This window comes from Megalopta genalis, chromosome 4, assembly GCF_051020955.1.
Source record: "Megalopta genalis isolate 19385.01 chromosome 4, iyMegGena1_principal, whole genome shotgun sequence".
Lineage (NCBI taxonomy): Eukaryota > Metazoa > Arthropoda > Insecta > Hymenoptera > Halictidae > Megalopta > Megalopta genalis.
The window spans coordinates 19455270-19472014 of record NC_135016.1 but is presented as its reverse complement, the minus strand read 5'-3'; the positions used below and the strand labels follow the sequence as shown (position 1 = coordinate 19472014).

Sequence of the window (16745 nt, the reverse complement as noted above, 5' to 3'; positions counted from 1 at the left end):
AGAGGTGGGGAGGGGGCGCGGCGCGGCGCGAGGGTCGCGCGGGGGTGGACGGCGCGTGAGCGTGGAAGAGGGTAGTTTGGATGCAGTAGCAAACAGGCAGATTGGATTCCCGACTCGATTTACCGGAATGTAGAAATAACAGCTGGCGAGGTCTCCCCGAGGCCGATCCGGCTTTACAATCTCCTCCTCTTTTCTTCCTTCCGCTTTTCAGACACTCGCCGGGAGGGACTGGGGGTGGGGGTGGGGGTGGGACGAGACGGTCGACGGAGGAAGAAGAATGCAGACACGCCGGAACCGGGGGACAACTCGGGTGTGCACGAGAATGTTATATATACGGGGTGGGTCTTGCCGAGTGACCGGAACCCACCCTACAGAACCGCCGTTTACAGACTTTGGAATTTATTAGAATGATTTAGGAGAGAGAGCGCGTATAGTTAAGAATTTGGGAGGACACGACTCTCTCCGGGCGTTTATTCCGAGATAATTCATTGAATTTATTCTTAAATAAGTACCTCAATTAAAGGTATATACGTATATATTATGAATTATATAATTATAATAATAATATATAAATATAATTATATAATGAATTATATAATTCAGGATTTTAAGAATATATTCTATTAATTTTATATCTATAGTTTAGAATATAGTTTGTTTTTCCTATTAATTTTATATTTATCGTTGAGAATATAGTTTGTTTTTTCTATTAATTTTATATTTATAGTTTAGAATATAGTCTGCTTTTTCTATTAATTTTATATCTATAGTTGAGAATATAGTTTGTTTTTCCTATTAATTTTATATTTATAATTGAGAATATAATTTGCTTTCTATTAATTTTATATTTATCGTTGAGAATACAGTTTGTTTTCCTCTATTAATTTTATACTTATTCTACATAGAATATAGTTTGAAAAAATTGCACGATCTTTCATTTCAAAATTTGCAGTGGAAAACTGCACGCTCTCTCGTCGTTTATAAATTTTTAAGAAGCTTTTTACAGAGGAACTTTTTACTCCGATTAGTACAGTGAGAAAAATAAATAACGTTCTTACGTCAGAGATTTTTTCAAGAAGCAATTTATGAAACGTGCTTTCCGAGGGCGTCAAAGATCGATGAAAAAGTTTGATTACAATAAAAAAAAAAGCTGTTATACATCGATGTCTTTTCTCCGAATAAATTGAATCGGCGCAGTAGTCGACGCAGATATTATATTTGAACGTTCGTATTCGGCAGAAATTATTTGCGGAATAATCGACGAACTATATCAGCAAGGCTGACGTTGATGAATCATATCGCCACTCAATTTCAGTTGCGGGAGATTTGGGCGAAAGCTTCGTCATTGAAAATTCTAATCGAGCAAGCGTTATTGATTTCCATTTGTCGCTCACAAATTAATAAAAATATTAATTATTTAAAATAAAAATATATATAAATATATATTATTAATTATAATTATATATATTAATATATATATTATAAATAAATAAATTATAATATATATAATATATTATTAATTTATTTTATATATATTTTTATTTTAAATAATTAATATTTTTATTAATTTGTGAGCGACAAATGGAAATCAATATAATATAAATATAATATAAATATATATAAATAAAAATATTAATTAACAAAAATATTAATTTTCGCGATCTTCCGCCGACCAATGAAAGAAAAGAAAGATCTCACCCGCGCCACAATATCGTAGAGCAACGATGCTTACATAGTAACGAGCAAATAACTTATCAGCTGCGCCGATAAGACGCCGATTCGATCGTCGCCGTTAAACGCAAGAAAAAAACAAGCGAAAGGCATCGAACGCGGGGGCGATCGAGCCATTAAAAAAAAAACAAAAAAAAGAAGAAAAAAGAAAGAAAGAAAACCGGCTACGCGTTCGTTGGAAAAAGTGCTGCGACGTGAAAACAGTATTGTTGGCTCCATTGGAGCAATTTCAATTAAACGCGAGAGCGAAGTGCGCGAGGCGCGTTACGTTCATCGGCAGGTTGAAAATTCGAGGGCGCGCGAGGCCCATTGTGTCCTACAAAGAAACCCTCTGTCACTATTTTACAAAGCACCGCTCATTTGTCGGATGAGGGAAAAGGTCCGGCTGATCAAAAAAAAAAAAAAAAAAAACAGACAAAAAAGGCGATAAAAGGCAGCAATTTCTATCTTTTTCCACGGGGAGTGAACAAAAAAAATAAAATGCGCGCTCGAAACTTGGCGAGCGTACGATGGCAATCGTTTCACGTGACACAAACTGCCTCCCACCCCCCGCTCCCCCCTCCCTGCGCGTGGAAACTTGAACAATTTTCTTTTAAACGTCTACTCATGTAAATTTCACAGTCTATCGTTCTCTGGTGCGGCGAACGGATATTTTATGGTGGCCCACCCTGCGTATCCGTGGGACAATAGGAGCCCGCCCTCCGGCCGCCCCTTTCGTCCCCTTCGAATCCCCTTCGTTCCCTCCGCCCTCGAAAGATAAACCGTAATGCTACTCCGTCGGAGACCTTGACCGCCGCGTTTGGATTCGGGGATTTGTCGACTCGGGCTGAATGCAAAAACACAATTTCAAGCCCGTCTCCGTGGCCACCCACCCGCCGGCCCCGTTCGCCCCTCGCTCCTCCACGGTCTCCTCTGTTTCTCGCTGATAACGAGGGGGCGTTAATTTCTCTGATCGGTCCCCGGCTCGGTTTTGCCACACCTTCCTCGCCCAGGGATGCAATTTTCGTGTTACGGGGCGGGCTAAGCCACTCGGCAGCCTTCTACTTCGTTTCTACCCGTTCAACCCTTCGTTTGTACACCCCTGGCGGCGAGCTGGAACGCTCTATCGGGGCTAAAACAAACTGCCGCTTCGACGAAAAAAAAAAAAGAAAGAAAAAGAAGAAACGAGTTTTCACGCGACGCCGTTTGGAGAATCGAGGGTAGAATTGTTACCGTTTCAATTTTAGAGTCGTTACCGTCGCCCGCGCGCTTTACGACGCGCCGCGCGTCGAGCGTTGGAAAACGTTTTTCGAGAGACCGTTTCTCGCGCGATCCATAATATTTGTCGATAATCAATAAATAGATGATCATAATCGGTTCTATCTCGCAAGTAGATCTGCGAAATCGGGGGCAAATGTCGAGCGAAGCAGATTCGTTCGTTGACGGGGTTCGCAGGGGATGAAGAAACATAAACTCGCGCGGAGTTAATTTCTCTGATCGGTCTCGGGCTCGTTTTTGCCACACCTCCTTCGCCAGGGATGCAATTATCCTGTTATGGGGTGGGCCGAGCCACTTCATAGCTTCTACACTACGTTTCCAACGTTTCGACCCTTAATCTACACCCTTCCGGAGAGAATAGAATGGTCCTTTAGGGGCCGGAAAAAATTGGAGACGTCAGACGAAACGTTTCAACACATTCGTTTCGCGTTTCGTGGTGCGACAACGTGAACGCAATTTGAGCAAAGTTTATCGGGAGTTTGAGAATCGAGGATTTCTGAAGTTTCTTTTATTCATTTCGGATTGGAAGGCATCGCGGAAAGCTCGATACTGTGTTTTAACTGTTTGCACTCGAAGCTATTTTAACTGTAAATATAAAATAATTTTTTTAACTTATAGTATTTCTATTATAAGCGAAAAAATGCATTTTATGCGCATGAAATTGACTCTTGGCACTCGCGAAATAATTGCAATCTTGGCAATCTTTTAAATTTAAACTTCGTTAATGTCAAAATGATTTTAAAACGCGATATTACAAATTTTAGCGGTGCCTCAGAGTCATCACTCGAGAGCAAAGGGTTAACAATTCGTCGTGCTACAATGTACGCTTAGATGAGAAAAATTGGAAGTAAATCCGCAACATTTAGCTTGATCGTGTTCAATGAACACAATTTGAGCAAAATTGATCACTTCTGAATTCCTGAGAATTTCTGAGATTGTTTTTATTAATTTCGAATTAGAAGGAATCGAGGAAAGCTGAAGACTGTATTTTAACCCTTCATCGTGTTAAAATCTACGCTTAGATAACAAAAATTGGAATTAAATTCCTAACATTTAGTTCGATTGTGTCTAGTGAACACAATCTGACCAAAATTCATCACTTCTGAATTCATGAGAATTTCTGTGCTTTTTTTATTAATTTCAGATTAGAAAGAATCGCGGAAAACTGAAAACTGCATTTTAACACTTCGTCGTGCGAAAATCTACGCTTAGACAAGACAAATTTGAGCTAAATCCGAAACATCTACTTCGATCATGTCCGGTGAACGCAATTTGAGCAAAATAATCGCCCTGTTCGACGAAGCGCGGCCGCTTTCGCGATTCTCCCAGCAAAACGACGCGAACGATAATTTCGGTCCGACCGTTCGTTGCTTCCATCGTCGAATCGACGCGCGATTCTTCGAGCCAACGCGATCCTGTTCACGAGCCTGAGCTTCCTCACCATCGGCCGGCAATATTTTCACCTCTCCCCTAAGCCGGATGGAGGCAACCGCGGCTAAATGAGCCATTGCGCCAGTAACGTAGCGCGCCGTGGCTGCACTTCCTATCAAAGATCCGGACTTCCGTCGTTAAACAGTATTTAATTTGGCGGTGCACGGCCCGCGGGAGCATCTGTGTCAACCGAGAGAGCAGAACACTCTCTCTCTATCCCCCTTCCTGGTGTTTACCCTCGCGCGTTCCAGCCCAGAAGCGCATCCTCCTCGGATATTTCGCGGGCCGATGATTTTCACTGAAATTTCCGCAACGCGGCCGGGGAGCGCGCGCGGGGGCAAAAAAAAAAAAAGAAAGGGAAGAAAGAAAGTGAAGAGAGAAAAGAAAGAAAGAGAAGAGAAGACAAGAGGCGACAAATGATAAGCGAAATTTAATTGCAAATCCATTACAGTTCATTCATAAAATACCGGGATGCCGCCCGTGGGAAACACAAATTTCAAAAACCGGCCGACCGCGCCGGAACTTATCGGCACGGCGGCAATAAATTTCAACCCCCGAATGGGATAATGTGATTCACTGTGGACGGTCTACTTAAAAGTAATTTCTACGTATGGCTCTTTTTTCGCTCTCGGAACTATGCGCGCCGGTGATCAACGTTTTCGTTATCGGACGCGAGAGCTTGATAACAATCCCATGTTTATCAATGAACTCGTAATTCGACCAATAGGATCTTCGTAATCGAATCTGGTGGTACAATTTACGAAAAAAGAAAAAGACATTTTACCGTCACTTTCTGCGCTTCACGGTACTTTTGCGTCTGCAACTGACGTTGACATTGCGCGTTTAATTAAGGATTGAAGATCTAAGCTTTCCAAAGACCGGAGCAATTTTTTTAGGCGCGTGGAAATTCTTCTAAAGCGTTCACGATTCTTTTTACAGGTCAGAGTTCTTCGACAGTTTTCGATCGTCAATATTTTTAGCTTTGTAGGATCGTTTTAAAGCCTCGGTGATTGTTTTAGACGCGGCAGTTCTTTAGAAACGATACAGTGATTTCTGCCGGAAATGTCAAATTTCGGGTTGCTCTGAATTTCTCTGCTCGATGAATCGTTTCTTAGCGCGACTTAGTATTCTCAGATCTGCGTGCATCGATTCCGACTCCTAACATTTTTGACAGAAATTACTATAATAATTTTCTCGAATGCGTAGAAGTCCTTCGAGAATGTCGATAACATTTTTCAACCCTTTGCGCTCGAGTGACGACTTCGAGGCGCCACTGAAATTGTTTGATGCCACGTTCCAAGATGATTTTTCTACAATCGAACTTTAGATATCAAAAATTTCTAAAATTAAAAAATGAAAAAAGAAACAAAGGGAAGAAAGAAAGCGGTGAGAGAAAAGAAAGAAAGAAAGAGAAAAGAAGAGAAGAGATGAGAAGAGAAGAGAAGAGAGGCGACGCGCGGCATCGGGCCGTATTTCGTGGCTCGACGGTTTTGATGAAAATTTGATGTTGATGGTAAAAAGTTACAGGATGAGACTACGCCCGGTTTTCATTAAACCCCGGCCTTTTTCGGCCTCGGAACGGTGTTCGTTTATAAAGAACGGACGTAAGGGGTAATGGAAGTCGGAGGAACTCATTCACGGCAACATTTTCCTAGGCTACGAACGTGCCGTGGCACGTTTCGCAGTCTACTTTCAAAACCCCTTAGGTGAAAATTCCTACCGAGAAAAGCCGCACTTGCTACGTCGTCCACGAAGAAATTAATTTTTCTTAGCATCCGCCGTTAGATTTTCGTGTCGTAACGCCGACCACAGCGTGCCGAAAGCGTTGTAGCATCGTTCCGCGTGCTTCAGCGTGCCGAAAGCGTTGTAGCATCGTTCCGCGTGCTTCAACGTGTCGAAGAAATGATTTGGTAACGATTTGCATCGTTTTCGAAGCACGTAGAACGCGATTAGTATTCAACGAAAAATATTATTCAATTATAAAAGAAATCGTGCATTCAATTTTTACTGCAAATATAAATTATTTTTCATAGTATCTCTCAAACTCAACCGTGGTACGTTGACTGAAAGTAGTGCAATATTATTCAAACATATTCGAGTGTCCAGAATGTTATAAAAAATATCACGTTGTACAGTAATGTCTCCCTAACTGACGCTCAGATTGTTCACAAAAATGGACAATTTGGTAAGAGGAGATACGATTATTCGAGCCTTGCAGCTCGTTTTTATAGTTGTTCTCAATTCGTGAGTATAAAAATGAACCGCAGAGAGGGCTTCAATAAACATATCTCCTCTCCCCAAATTGCCTAATTTTTTTGGACAATCTGAGCGTCAATTTGGGAAGAGGAGATACGATTATTCGAGCCTTGCAGTTCGTTTTTATAGTCGTTGACAATTCGTGAGTATAAAAATGAACCGCAGAGAGGGCTTCAATAAACATATTTCCTCTCCCCAAATTGCCTAATTTTTTTGGACAATCTGAGCGTCAATTTGGGAAGAGGAGATACGATTATTCGAGCCTTGCAGTTCGTTTTTATAGTCGTTGACAATTCGTGAGTATAGAAATGAAACGTAGGGGTCCAATAATCATATCTCCTCTCCCCAAATTGCCCAATTTTTTTGGACAATCTGAGCGTCAATTTGGGAAGAGGAGATACGATTATTCGAGCCTTGCAGCTCGTTTTTATAGTCGTTGACAATTCGTGAGTATAAAAATGAACCGCAGGGCTTCAATAATCATATCTCCTCTCCCCAAATTGCCCAATTTTTTTGGACAATCTGAGCGTCAATTTGGGAAGAGGAGATACGATTATTCGAGCCTTGCAGCTCGTTTTTATAGTCGTTGACAATTCGTGAGTATAAAAATGAACCGTAGGGGTCCAATAATCATATCTCCTCTCCCCAAATTGCCCAATTTTTTTGGACAATCTGGGCGTCAATTAGAGAGACATTACTGTATTTCTCAGTCTATAAAATTATTCCAAGCAAGGATCATTAGTACAATTTCTCAAGAAGAAATGATTCTTAACGCCAAATTGTCACGTTCGATTAAAACACAATATATCTTCGTATAATTATCGTACTAATCAGGTTTCCGTTCAATTTAAGATCACCATCCCTAGTCAGAGTTGACATTAGAAGGCGAGGGGGATCGCGAACGGCCAAAGTGCTCGTAGATCCAAGGACGAAGTCGACCATGGGTCCCCGCTCTGTTAGCAGATTTACACGTTCAGTTGATTGTAATGCTTCCGTTAAATTCCTCTTGTGAGACAGGTTTTCAAGCAACCCTGAATAAATATTTCCCGAGCGATCCGAGCGTCTGGCACAGGTCTTTTCGGCCAATAATGATCGAGCCAGAGACGGGACGCATCGTTCACGTTCAGCAAGGGTGAGAGAACTCCGTAGAAAGGGCGAGCAAGAGGGAAAGCGAGGGATGAAGAGAGAGAGAGAGAGAGAGAGAGATTCGCGCGCAAATCGATATCGCAAGCCTCTGTGTCCGCTAATAAGATGTCTGGCGGAATAGCTGCGACGTTGAAACACACGGACGATTCGCCGGAGAGGTTTTAACTGCCATAAATTTCGGATCTTCGGAGCTTATAATGTCGATTCAAGAAAAATCCCTCTATTCCGCGATAGGCATTAACCGGGAGCCAGGGGGAGTATTCCCGGTGCCTGCCGGCTCGGCGGACGTGGGGAGTACAGGTAAAATTTCGTTTTCTCCTCCTTTCTTCGCGATAATCGAGTTCGCGTTATCCTCTCGAGTAGGAGGAGCACCTGGCTACATTTTTGTGCCTTCCCGCGAGAATCAGCTTTGTAACGCAGGTTCCACGAGCGATTTTCGGTCTTGTGACAAACTACCGTCGGCGCATAAATTATTTTCGGCGACCCTCCTCCAAGTAGAAATCATTCCAATTCAAAGTTATATTCAATTAAATTCAATTCAATTCAATTCAATTAAATTCAAAATTCAATTCAATTCAAAGTTATATTCAATCTAAAGTTATATTCAATTCAAAATTCTATACAATTCAAAATTCAATTCAATTCAATTCAATTCAATTCAATTCAATTCAATTCAACTCAATTCAATTCAAAATTCAATTTAATTCAACTCAATTCAATTCGAAATTCAATTCAATTCAATGTTATATTCAATTCAAAGTACTATTTAATTCAAAATTCCATTCAATTCAAAGTTCTATTCAATTCAATTCAATTCAAAATTCAATTCAATTCAAAGTTACATTCAATTTAAAATTCAATTCAATTCAAAATTGAATACAATACAATTCAATTCAATTTAATTTATTGTAAAGACGGAAAAAAGAATTGTCCGTTAGAAATACAATTATAAATACGTAAAGCCAAAACAGCGGAGCGTTCGAAGGCACAACGTACAGTGCCACAAAAAAAGAGTCAACGAATAGCGGTACAAAGTAGGCTAAAATAGACGACTCCGCGACACTATCGCGACGACCGGGCGCCAATAATAAAACGGCAAATTTCAGTTGCGTCGAAATGTTCGCGAATCGATTCCGCGAGTGGAAATTTCGCGAGCGTGTAGTTAACTTTCACGGGTTCCCGTGCGCGGGAAACGCAAAGTAGTCGTGTTATTTAATTGCTCGGCGCGGCTCGTCGATTTTTGCGGAATATTTGTGTAACAAGGGGGAAAACGTCGGCGCAATCCGGCGTCGATAAAAATTCCATTTGATTGAGGGAAACAGAACGGAACACGGCCGGTGGGTCCGATCGATGTCGCGATCAAAAATGTCCGCGCGCGCGCGCCCTGTATAATGTACTAATGGCGTTAAGTGCACGCCGATACCGGACAAATGATAAGCGAAATTTAATTGCAAATCCATTACAGTTCATTCATAAAATACCGGGATGCCGCCCGTGGGAAATACAAATTTCAAAAACCGGCCGACCGCGCCGGAACTTATCGGCACGGCGACAATAAATTTCAACCCCCGAATGGGATAATGTGATTCACTGTGGACGGTCTACTTAAAAGTAATTTCTACGTATGCTCTTTTTTCGCTCTCGAAATTATGCTCGCCGGTGATCAACGTTTTCGTTATCGGACGCGAGAGCTTGATAACAATCCCATGTTTATCAATGAACTCGTAATTCGACCAATAGGATCTCCGTAATCGAATCTGGTGGTACAATTTACGAAAAAAGAAAAAAACATTTTACCGTCACTTTCTGCGCTTCACGGTATTTTTGCGTCTGCAACTGACGCCGACATCGCGCGTTTAATTAAGGATTGAAGATCTAAGCTTTCCAAAGACCGGAGCAATTTTTTAGGCGCATGGAAATTCTTCTAAAGCGTTCACGATTTTTTTTACAGGTCAGAGTTCTCCGACAGTTTTCGGTCGCCAATATTTTTAGCTTTGTAGGATCGTTTTAAAGCCTCGGTGATTTTTTTAGACGCGGCAGTTCTTTAAAAACAATACAGTGCATTTTTGTCGGAAATGTCAAATTTCGGGTTGCTCTGAATTTCTCTGCTCGATGAATCGTTTCTTAGCGCGACTTAGTATTCTCAGATCTGCGTGCATCGATTCCGACTCCTAACATTGTTGACAGAAATTACTATAATAATTTTCTCGAATGCGTAGAAGTCCTTCGAGAATGTCGATAACATTTTTCAACCCTTTGCGCTCGAGTGACGACTTCGAGTCGCCACTGAAATTGTTTTATGCCACGTTCCAAGATGATTCTTCTACAATCGAAGCTTAGATATCAAGAATTGTTAAAAATCTAACTGTTATACGAGTCGCAAGACTGAATTTCGTACGCGCAAAATGCTCTTCGCCATATAAAATAGAAACACGATAAGCCAGAAATGGCTTCGAGCGCGAAGGGTTAAGCTCGTAAGATCTCAGTAAACGCCTCGCTGATTCCCGACGATTTCCGAATTATCTCTGATTGTCTTTCGCTGCGAAGAAAATTGTTGCAAACTTCGGATGACGCGATGCCCCGCGACTAACGACGACATAAAGTCGGCGAATCAATGGGTTGATCGTCCGGAAGTCAAAGCACAGTCCATTCATCTATTATGCATGAGTAGTTTCGTCGATTCCCGGTTCTCGGTGAATGGCTCTTATTTATCCGTGCATTGCACTGTAATTTATCGGCACTCAACCCCTCCCCCCCCCTCCCCCGCCCGGAAAATCCTTCTACCCGTTAATCTGCAATTTACGATACAATAACTCATTATTAACTTGCAGATTCGGTTAGGCGGCGCGATTCCCGTCCTCGAAATTCAACCGGAACTTTGATTTGCCTAACTCGCGGTATACAGTGTCTATCCGCAAATAGAACCAGCGCTCATAGATCGCATTAATTTGTTTGCTTTGACCTGCGTGATCGTAAATCGGCGCAGCTGCCTTCCAATATAGACTCGTGCCACATAATCGTGTAACCGCGTTCTGTCCAATAATATCGCGAAATATCTATGTATCGTCGTAGCCGACGGTCCGTGTCCTCCGTGAAAAATATCAACGCGACTTTCGGCACACGCCACATTGTTGCTCTTTCATTCCCGGAACGACGAAGGCCATTCATCAAGTTTTAAATTCGAACGTTCGATCGTGTCTTCGTTGACTCGCGCGGCATTATCGAAACTTTCAACGCTCGAACGGCGGATCTGTCCGATAAAAATGTATATTTTTTAAGAGCGTATTTTTAGGACGATTTATAATCTTATTTACTTATTTTTTTAAGTTCTTCTAGATACGTTAGTTTTTGTATAAACGTCGATTGGACGTGTGAAGATCTAAATTAATTTGTCAGAAACTAAATGGTCGAATAGTAGCGATATTTATATTGTGGGTCCAAACGGACCCGGGCCCCGCTTTGCGAGCGTTAATACTTGATACTAGAACTATCGAGCCCTAAACGCGACTAATGTGTATACTGTTTTATAATAATAACTGAATTTATTTATACTTCCTACGATTTTTGTTCCAATACGTCCTTCAATGAAGAAGTTCATATAAAAATGTCTAGCGAAAATAATTTGGTAGCATCAGGAACTGTAAAAAATAGTCGACTGCTTTGGTAGTTCTAGTGTTGAACTGTTTCGCCTAAATTTAACCCTTAAACTCACGATTTTTCGTTTTCAATTTTTATTGATCAAACTTCGCTAAAAAATCAATATATATTAAGGGAAAAATAAAGAAAAAACTTATCAGTCGTTTCGACTGCTTTGGTAGTTCTAGTGTTAAATTATTTCGCGTAAATTCAACCCTTAAACGCACGATTTTTCGTTTTCAATTTCTATTCATCAAACATTGTTAAAAAAATGAGCGTATATTAAGGGAAAAATAAAGAAAAAAATTATCAGTCGTTTCGACTGTTTTGGTAGTTCTAGTGTTAAATTATTTCGCGTAAATTCAACCCTTAAACGCACGATTTTTCGTTATCAATTTCTATTCATCAAACTTCGCTAAAAAATGAGTACATATTAAGGTTAAAATAAAGAAAAAAGTTATCAGTCGTTTCGACTGCGTTGGTAGTTCTAGTGTCAAACTATTCCGCATAAATTTAACCCTTAAACTCACGATATTTCCTTATCAATTTCTATTCATCAAACTTCGCTAAAAAATGAGTATATATTAAGCTTAAAATAAAGAGAAAAGATTATATCTTCAGGAAAATAATATCTTATTACAAAATTATCATATTCAAGGGTTAAATTTAAGCTTGAAACTAATTCCAACGCCTCGACGGTAAAAGAGGCCGGAATTCGTAACGATACGGTTCGTCGAAAGCGCGGAAATTCCAGGACGGGGGATGCCCCATGAAGATTCCCCCGTGAAAATTAGTGTTGCACACGGCAGTCGCTCGACATCAACGTTCTACGTAGCGCGTCTACTTACTAGCGAAGTAAGCCAGCATCGCTGTCAGCGCAACAGCGAGGAGGATCAGAGCGATCGAGAAACATTTCCAGGAGCATCTGTGCTGGCAGCGTTTGTCGATGTTGAAACGTGACGGTGAATACGGTGAATAATGCGGCACCGTTGCAGCACGGAGTGGAAATCCTGGCATCGCCATGGCTTGACCTTGGGCACCGACCGTGCCTGTGCCGCCATTCCCGGCGGCCACCCCTAGACCACCACCTAGGGAGCCGACTGTCACCTGCTGTTGGGGTGGCGGAAGTCTGCAACAGAAAATCAAATAATCATTACTCCACGAACGAACCGCCCCCTTCTGTCGATACTTTATAACCGGCGCCTCGTTCACGATAGTCACGGAAGATAACGACGATGACACGTGTCCCACCAGGGGGGATCATATTCGATATCAATTATGTCCTTTCCTCCAATGAACGAAGACGGTGGTGCAATAACTTCTAAGTTCGTCGTAGAAACCGGAAGTCACCAGCAATCGTTTAAAAATAACCGTTCGAACATTTTTTCTATGAAAATTGTTCAAGTTGCGACGTCGTTTCCGTAGAAAATGATTACAGGTAATCCTTTTATAATACGGTAAGTTCCTAGAAACTTCCCAGTACGAAAGGCCCCAGAAGGGCCCAGAAGTCCCAAAAGGCTATAAAAAGGACTAAGAGCCAGTATAAAAAGGGGGTTAGATTCGTAGAAAATAATTACAGGTGACCCTTCTAGAATAATACGGTAGATAGGTTCCTAGAAAATGCCCAGTATAAGAGGTCCCAGATGGGCCCAGAAGTCCCAGAAGGTCCCAGAAAGTACCCAGAGCTAGTACAAAAAGGGAGGTTAGATTCGTAGAAAATAATTACAGGTAACCCTTCTATAATAATACGGTAGATTCCTAGAAAATTCCCAGTACGAAAGGCCCTAGAAAGGCCCAGAAGTCCCAGAAGACCTCAAAAAGGATCCAGAGCCAGTACAAAAAGGGGGTTAGATTCGTACAAGATAATTACAGGTAACCCTTTTATAATAATACGATAGATAGGTTCCTAGAAAATTCCCAGTACGAAAGGCCCCAGAAGGGCCCAGAAGTCCCAAAAGGCTATAAAAAGGACTCAGAGCCAGTATAAAAAGGGGGTTAGATTCGTAGAAGATAATTACAGGTGACCCTTCTATAATAATACGGTAGATAGGTTCCTAGAAAATGCCCAGTATAAGAGGTCCCAGATGGGCCCAGAAGTCCCAGAAGGTCCCAGAAAGTACCCAGAGCTAGTACAAAAAGGGAGGTTAGATTTGTAGAAAATAATTACAGGTAACCCTTCTATAATAATACGGTAGATTCCTAGAAAATTCCCAGTACGAAAGGCCCTAGAAGGGCCCAGAAGTCCCAGAAGGCCTCAAAAAGGATCCAGAGCCAGTACAAAAAGGGGGTTAGATTCGTAGAAGATAATTACAGGTAACCCTTTTATAATAATATGATAGATAGGTTCCTAGAAAATTCCCAGTACGAAAGGCCCCAGAAGGGCCCAGAAGTCCCAGAAGGCCCCAAAAAGGACCCAGAGCCGGTACAAAAAGGGGGTTAAATTCCATATAAGCAACTTAGCTTTTATTAAAAATGTAAATGCTTGTATAACATAGAATGAAAAAAAAACGAAAAATATTATTATATATAATAAATTATATATATTATAATTATATATATAATTCTAATTCTAATTATATTAATATATTATTATTATTTAATATTATTATTAATTATTATTATAATTATATTTTCTCATGTAGAGGCACTATAGTTCATTATTCCTTTCCGGCACTATTTCAAGGTAATTTAGTTTTCAAACATGTTGAACAAAAATCATGCTATCTATAGTGCTGTAGAAGCACAAAGTATCGTACAAAGATTTTCGCAATTTTCTCATCGCGTCGAAGCGAAACAGCTCTTTATATCTGTCTCCTAACAATTATAGAAAATCGAAAAAAACACTGTAACAATATTTTCGTATCGTTAATACAAACACCAACAACGCACGCCGTCGTCTTCAGAGTTCGCTACCTTATCCAGTTCTCGTTACGAATGCACAAAAAGCTCCGTAGCTCGACGTGCGCGCGATTGTATTAAAGTATTACGTCGCGCGAACTATGAAAGTCACGGAAGAATATCCGCCCCGGCGTTCTCAGAAATCAGCGGTAATCCGTAACGAGCCGCCCTCCGTGGCGATTCTTCGTCAACAAAGCGCGCGGACTGCAGGACTTAATCCGAAAATTCCCTAAATCCGAAATATTTCAATGGAGCTCGTGATCGGGGCCGACAGGCCTTGAAAAGTCGGCGGCGATGTCCTAATTCCAGGCGTCGCACACTTTCCACGTCTATTCTTATTAGCCGTGTACCCTTCCCCCTAACCCACCCCTCCCGAATGACAACTCCATTGAACCGCGTCGACGCGTTCACGAGAGCCCGGCCCGAACAAAAGCGAACCTTGTATCCGGCGCCGATCGTTGGGCCGCGGGATGAAAAAAAAGGGGGGGTGGAGGGACGTTGGAGAAAACGCGGAAAAAGAGGCGTAAGCACGTTCAGCGGCCGGTGACAACGAGACAGCGCGTAAAAATCGCTCCCATTAACCCCCGGGCTCGGGGGTTGTGTGTACAAGCGAACGAGTCGACGCGTTTCGGAGAGACCGGTTCACTCGCCAGGGTGGGGGCGGGGGGGGGGGTGGGGGTGACAGGTTAAAGCCTCGCCCCGTCGGACCTACGTCAAGGATTTTATTTTCATCACGGCCGATATTTATCTTCATCCCCCCTGTATCGAGAGGGGGATGAACGGGGGCGCGCCCGAACAGGGATTTGTCGCGACGAACTATGATTACAAGGACGCAGCGTTGAAATATTTTAAAAGGCGCGCCCCCGTGACTCTCTGGTAATTGTGCGAACGATATCGTGGATTTCGAGTTGCGAACCGTGCCGTTCGGGGAACCAGTGTCTAAATAAACCTAATTCATGGCTGGGCTGTGGATTTTGTGCATTTCTCATAAAAACGAGCGGATCGAATGGAAAAGTAATTAATTAGAAGAACTTGGAAATACTGTCGTGCTCCCTTAAAGTCGTTAAAATTGTTTAAAAGTAAAAATCAATATTTCTGTAGTTTCTGTATATCATAATAAATGCGAACAATTTTTATTTTGCGTAGAAATCAGCGGTCTGATTATAGTAATCTCTTTTCCGCGAGTAGTTCGTAGTTAAATTAGGCGCGAAGCGAAATTCACAGTTAAATTAGGATTGTTCGAGGAGTTATTAAAACGAAGATTTTTATTATTATTATTATTATTTTATTATTATTATTTTTTATTATTAAGATTATTACATATATATTTGACAATTTTTTGACACGATTAAACAGGAAAAATTGTATTTTACACGTATTAGACAAAATGGCGTAAGCGTTGAAGGATAAAATGACGGATAATTTCGCCTTGTTGCCAAATATAAAATAATAGAGATCGCCTATCGTTAAAAACTGCAATTTACACAGCTCGATAATGCATTAAAATACTTCTACAATATTTCTTTCAAGCGGCGCCTGATTTCCTGACTGTCCGATCACAGTTTTTAATCACTTTCTGACAAACAATGCAACTTAAAGTAACCGTTTAACGTACAATTTTTCGTCTTCGCGGACAGATTTTACGCGCAAGTTGTCCAGAGGCTTTCATCCACTTCCCGGCAATTTTCGGCCCGGTTGACAGGCAATTTACCAAACTATCCGAGGGGGCCGGGCGCATTCTTTGATCTCGTAGACGGCTAGAGTATTTATGAATCGGCCCCGGAGGAATTCCGTTCGACGGCTCGCGTTTCGTATCTCTTTTTTTAATAATTTCGGTGCGTCGCAGCGCTCGGGATAGGTTCCCCGTGTTTGTCCAGGCTCCGGATCATTAAGACGTCTCACCTCGCTCTCGCGTAACGTATAAGTTATTTAACAACGCTCGACAAATACCATAAATAATCGCGCGCCCGGCTCTCGCCGCTTCGCAATCCTATAAACGTCCGCTCATATTTCCTCGAGCAGGAAGCAATCAGACACGACGCAAAGAGAGAAGAAGAGGAGGAGGAGAGGAGTGCGGCGGGGAAGGAAAAAACGAAACGAGGAAAGGACGGAGAGAGAGAGAGAGAGAGAGAGAGAGAGAGAGACGAAGAGATAGAGAGATGAAGAGAGAGAAAGATAAAGAGAGAGAAAGAGAGAAAGAGATGAAGGGAGAAAGAGAGAGATAGGAAGACGGAGAGAGAAGCCGAGAGGAGAAAAAAGAAAATATCGCTGGCAGAAGTCCCGGCGTCGTTGCTTAGCCGAGTGGGAGAAGAAACGCGGAGAGGAATACTCTCGCGCAATAAATATTGCTTTTTCTTCGGGGATCATTAAGTTGAGAACAGACGGTGGCA

General features: G+C 41.7%; 1 protein-coding gene across 9 annotated transcripts in view; it reads right to left on the bottom strand.

Moving 5' to 3' along the window:
* The window catches only part of Ten-a (Teneurin-a transmembrane protein), a 1349343-nt gene that overhangs the window by 67434 nt on the left and 1265164 nt on the right, over window positions 1-16745 (bottom strand). For all 9 annotated transcript variants that reach the window (XM_033473288.2, XM_033473287.2, XM_033473289.2 and 6 more), the window contains one exon: window positions 12306-12586. In XM_033473288.2, the coding sequence (XP_033329179.2) occupies window positions 12306-12586 (281 nt within the window). The remainder of the gene's footprint in view (window positions 1-12305; window positions 12587-16745) is intronic.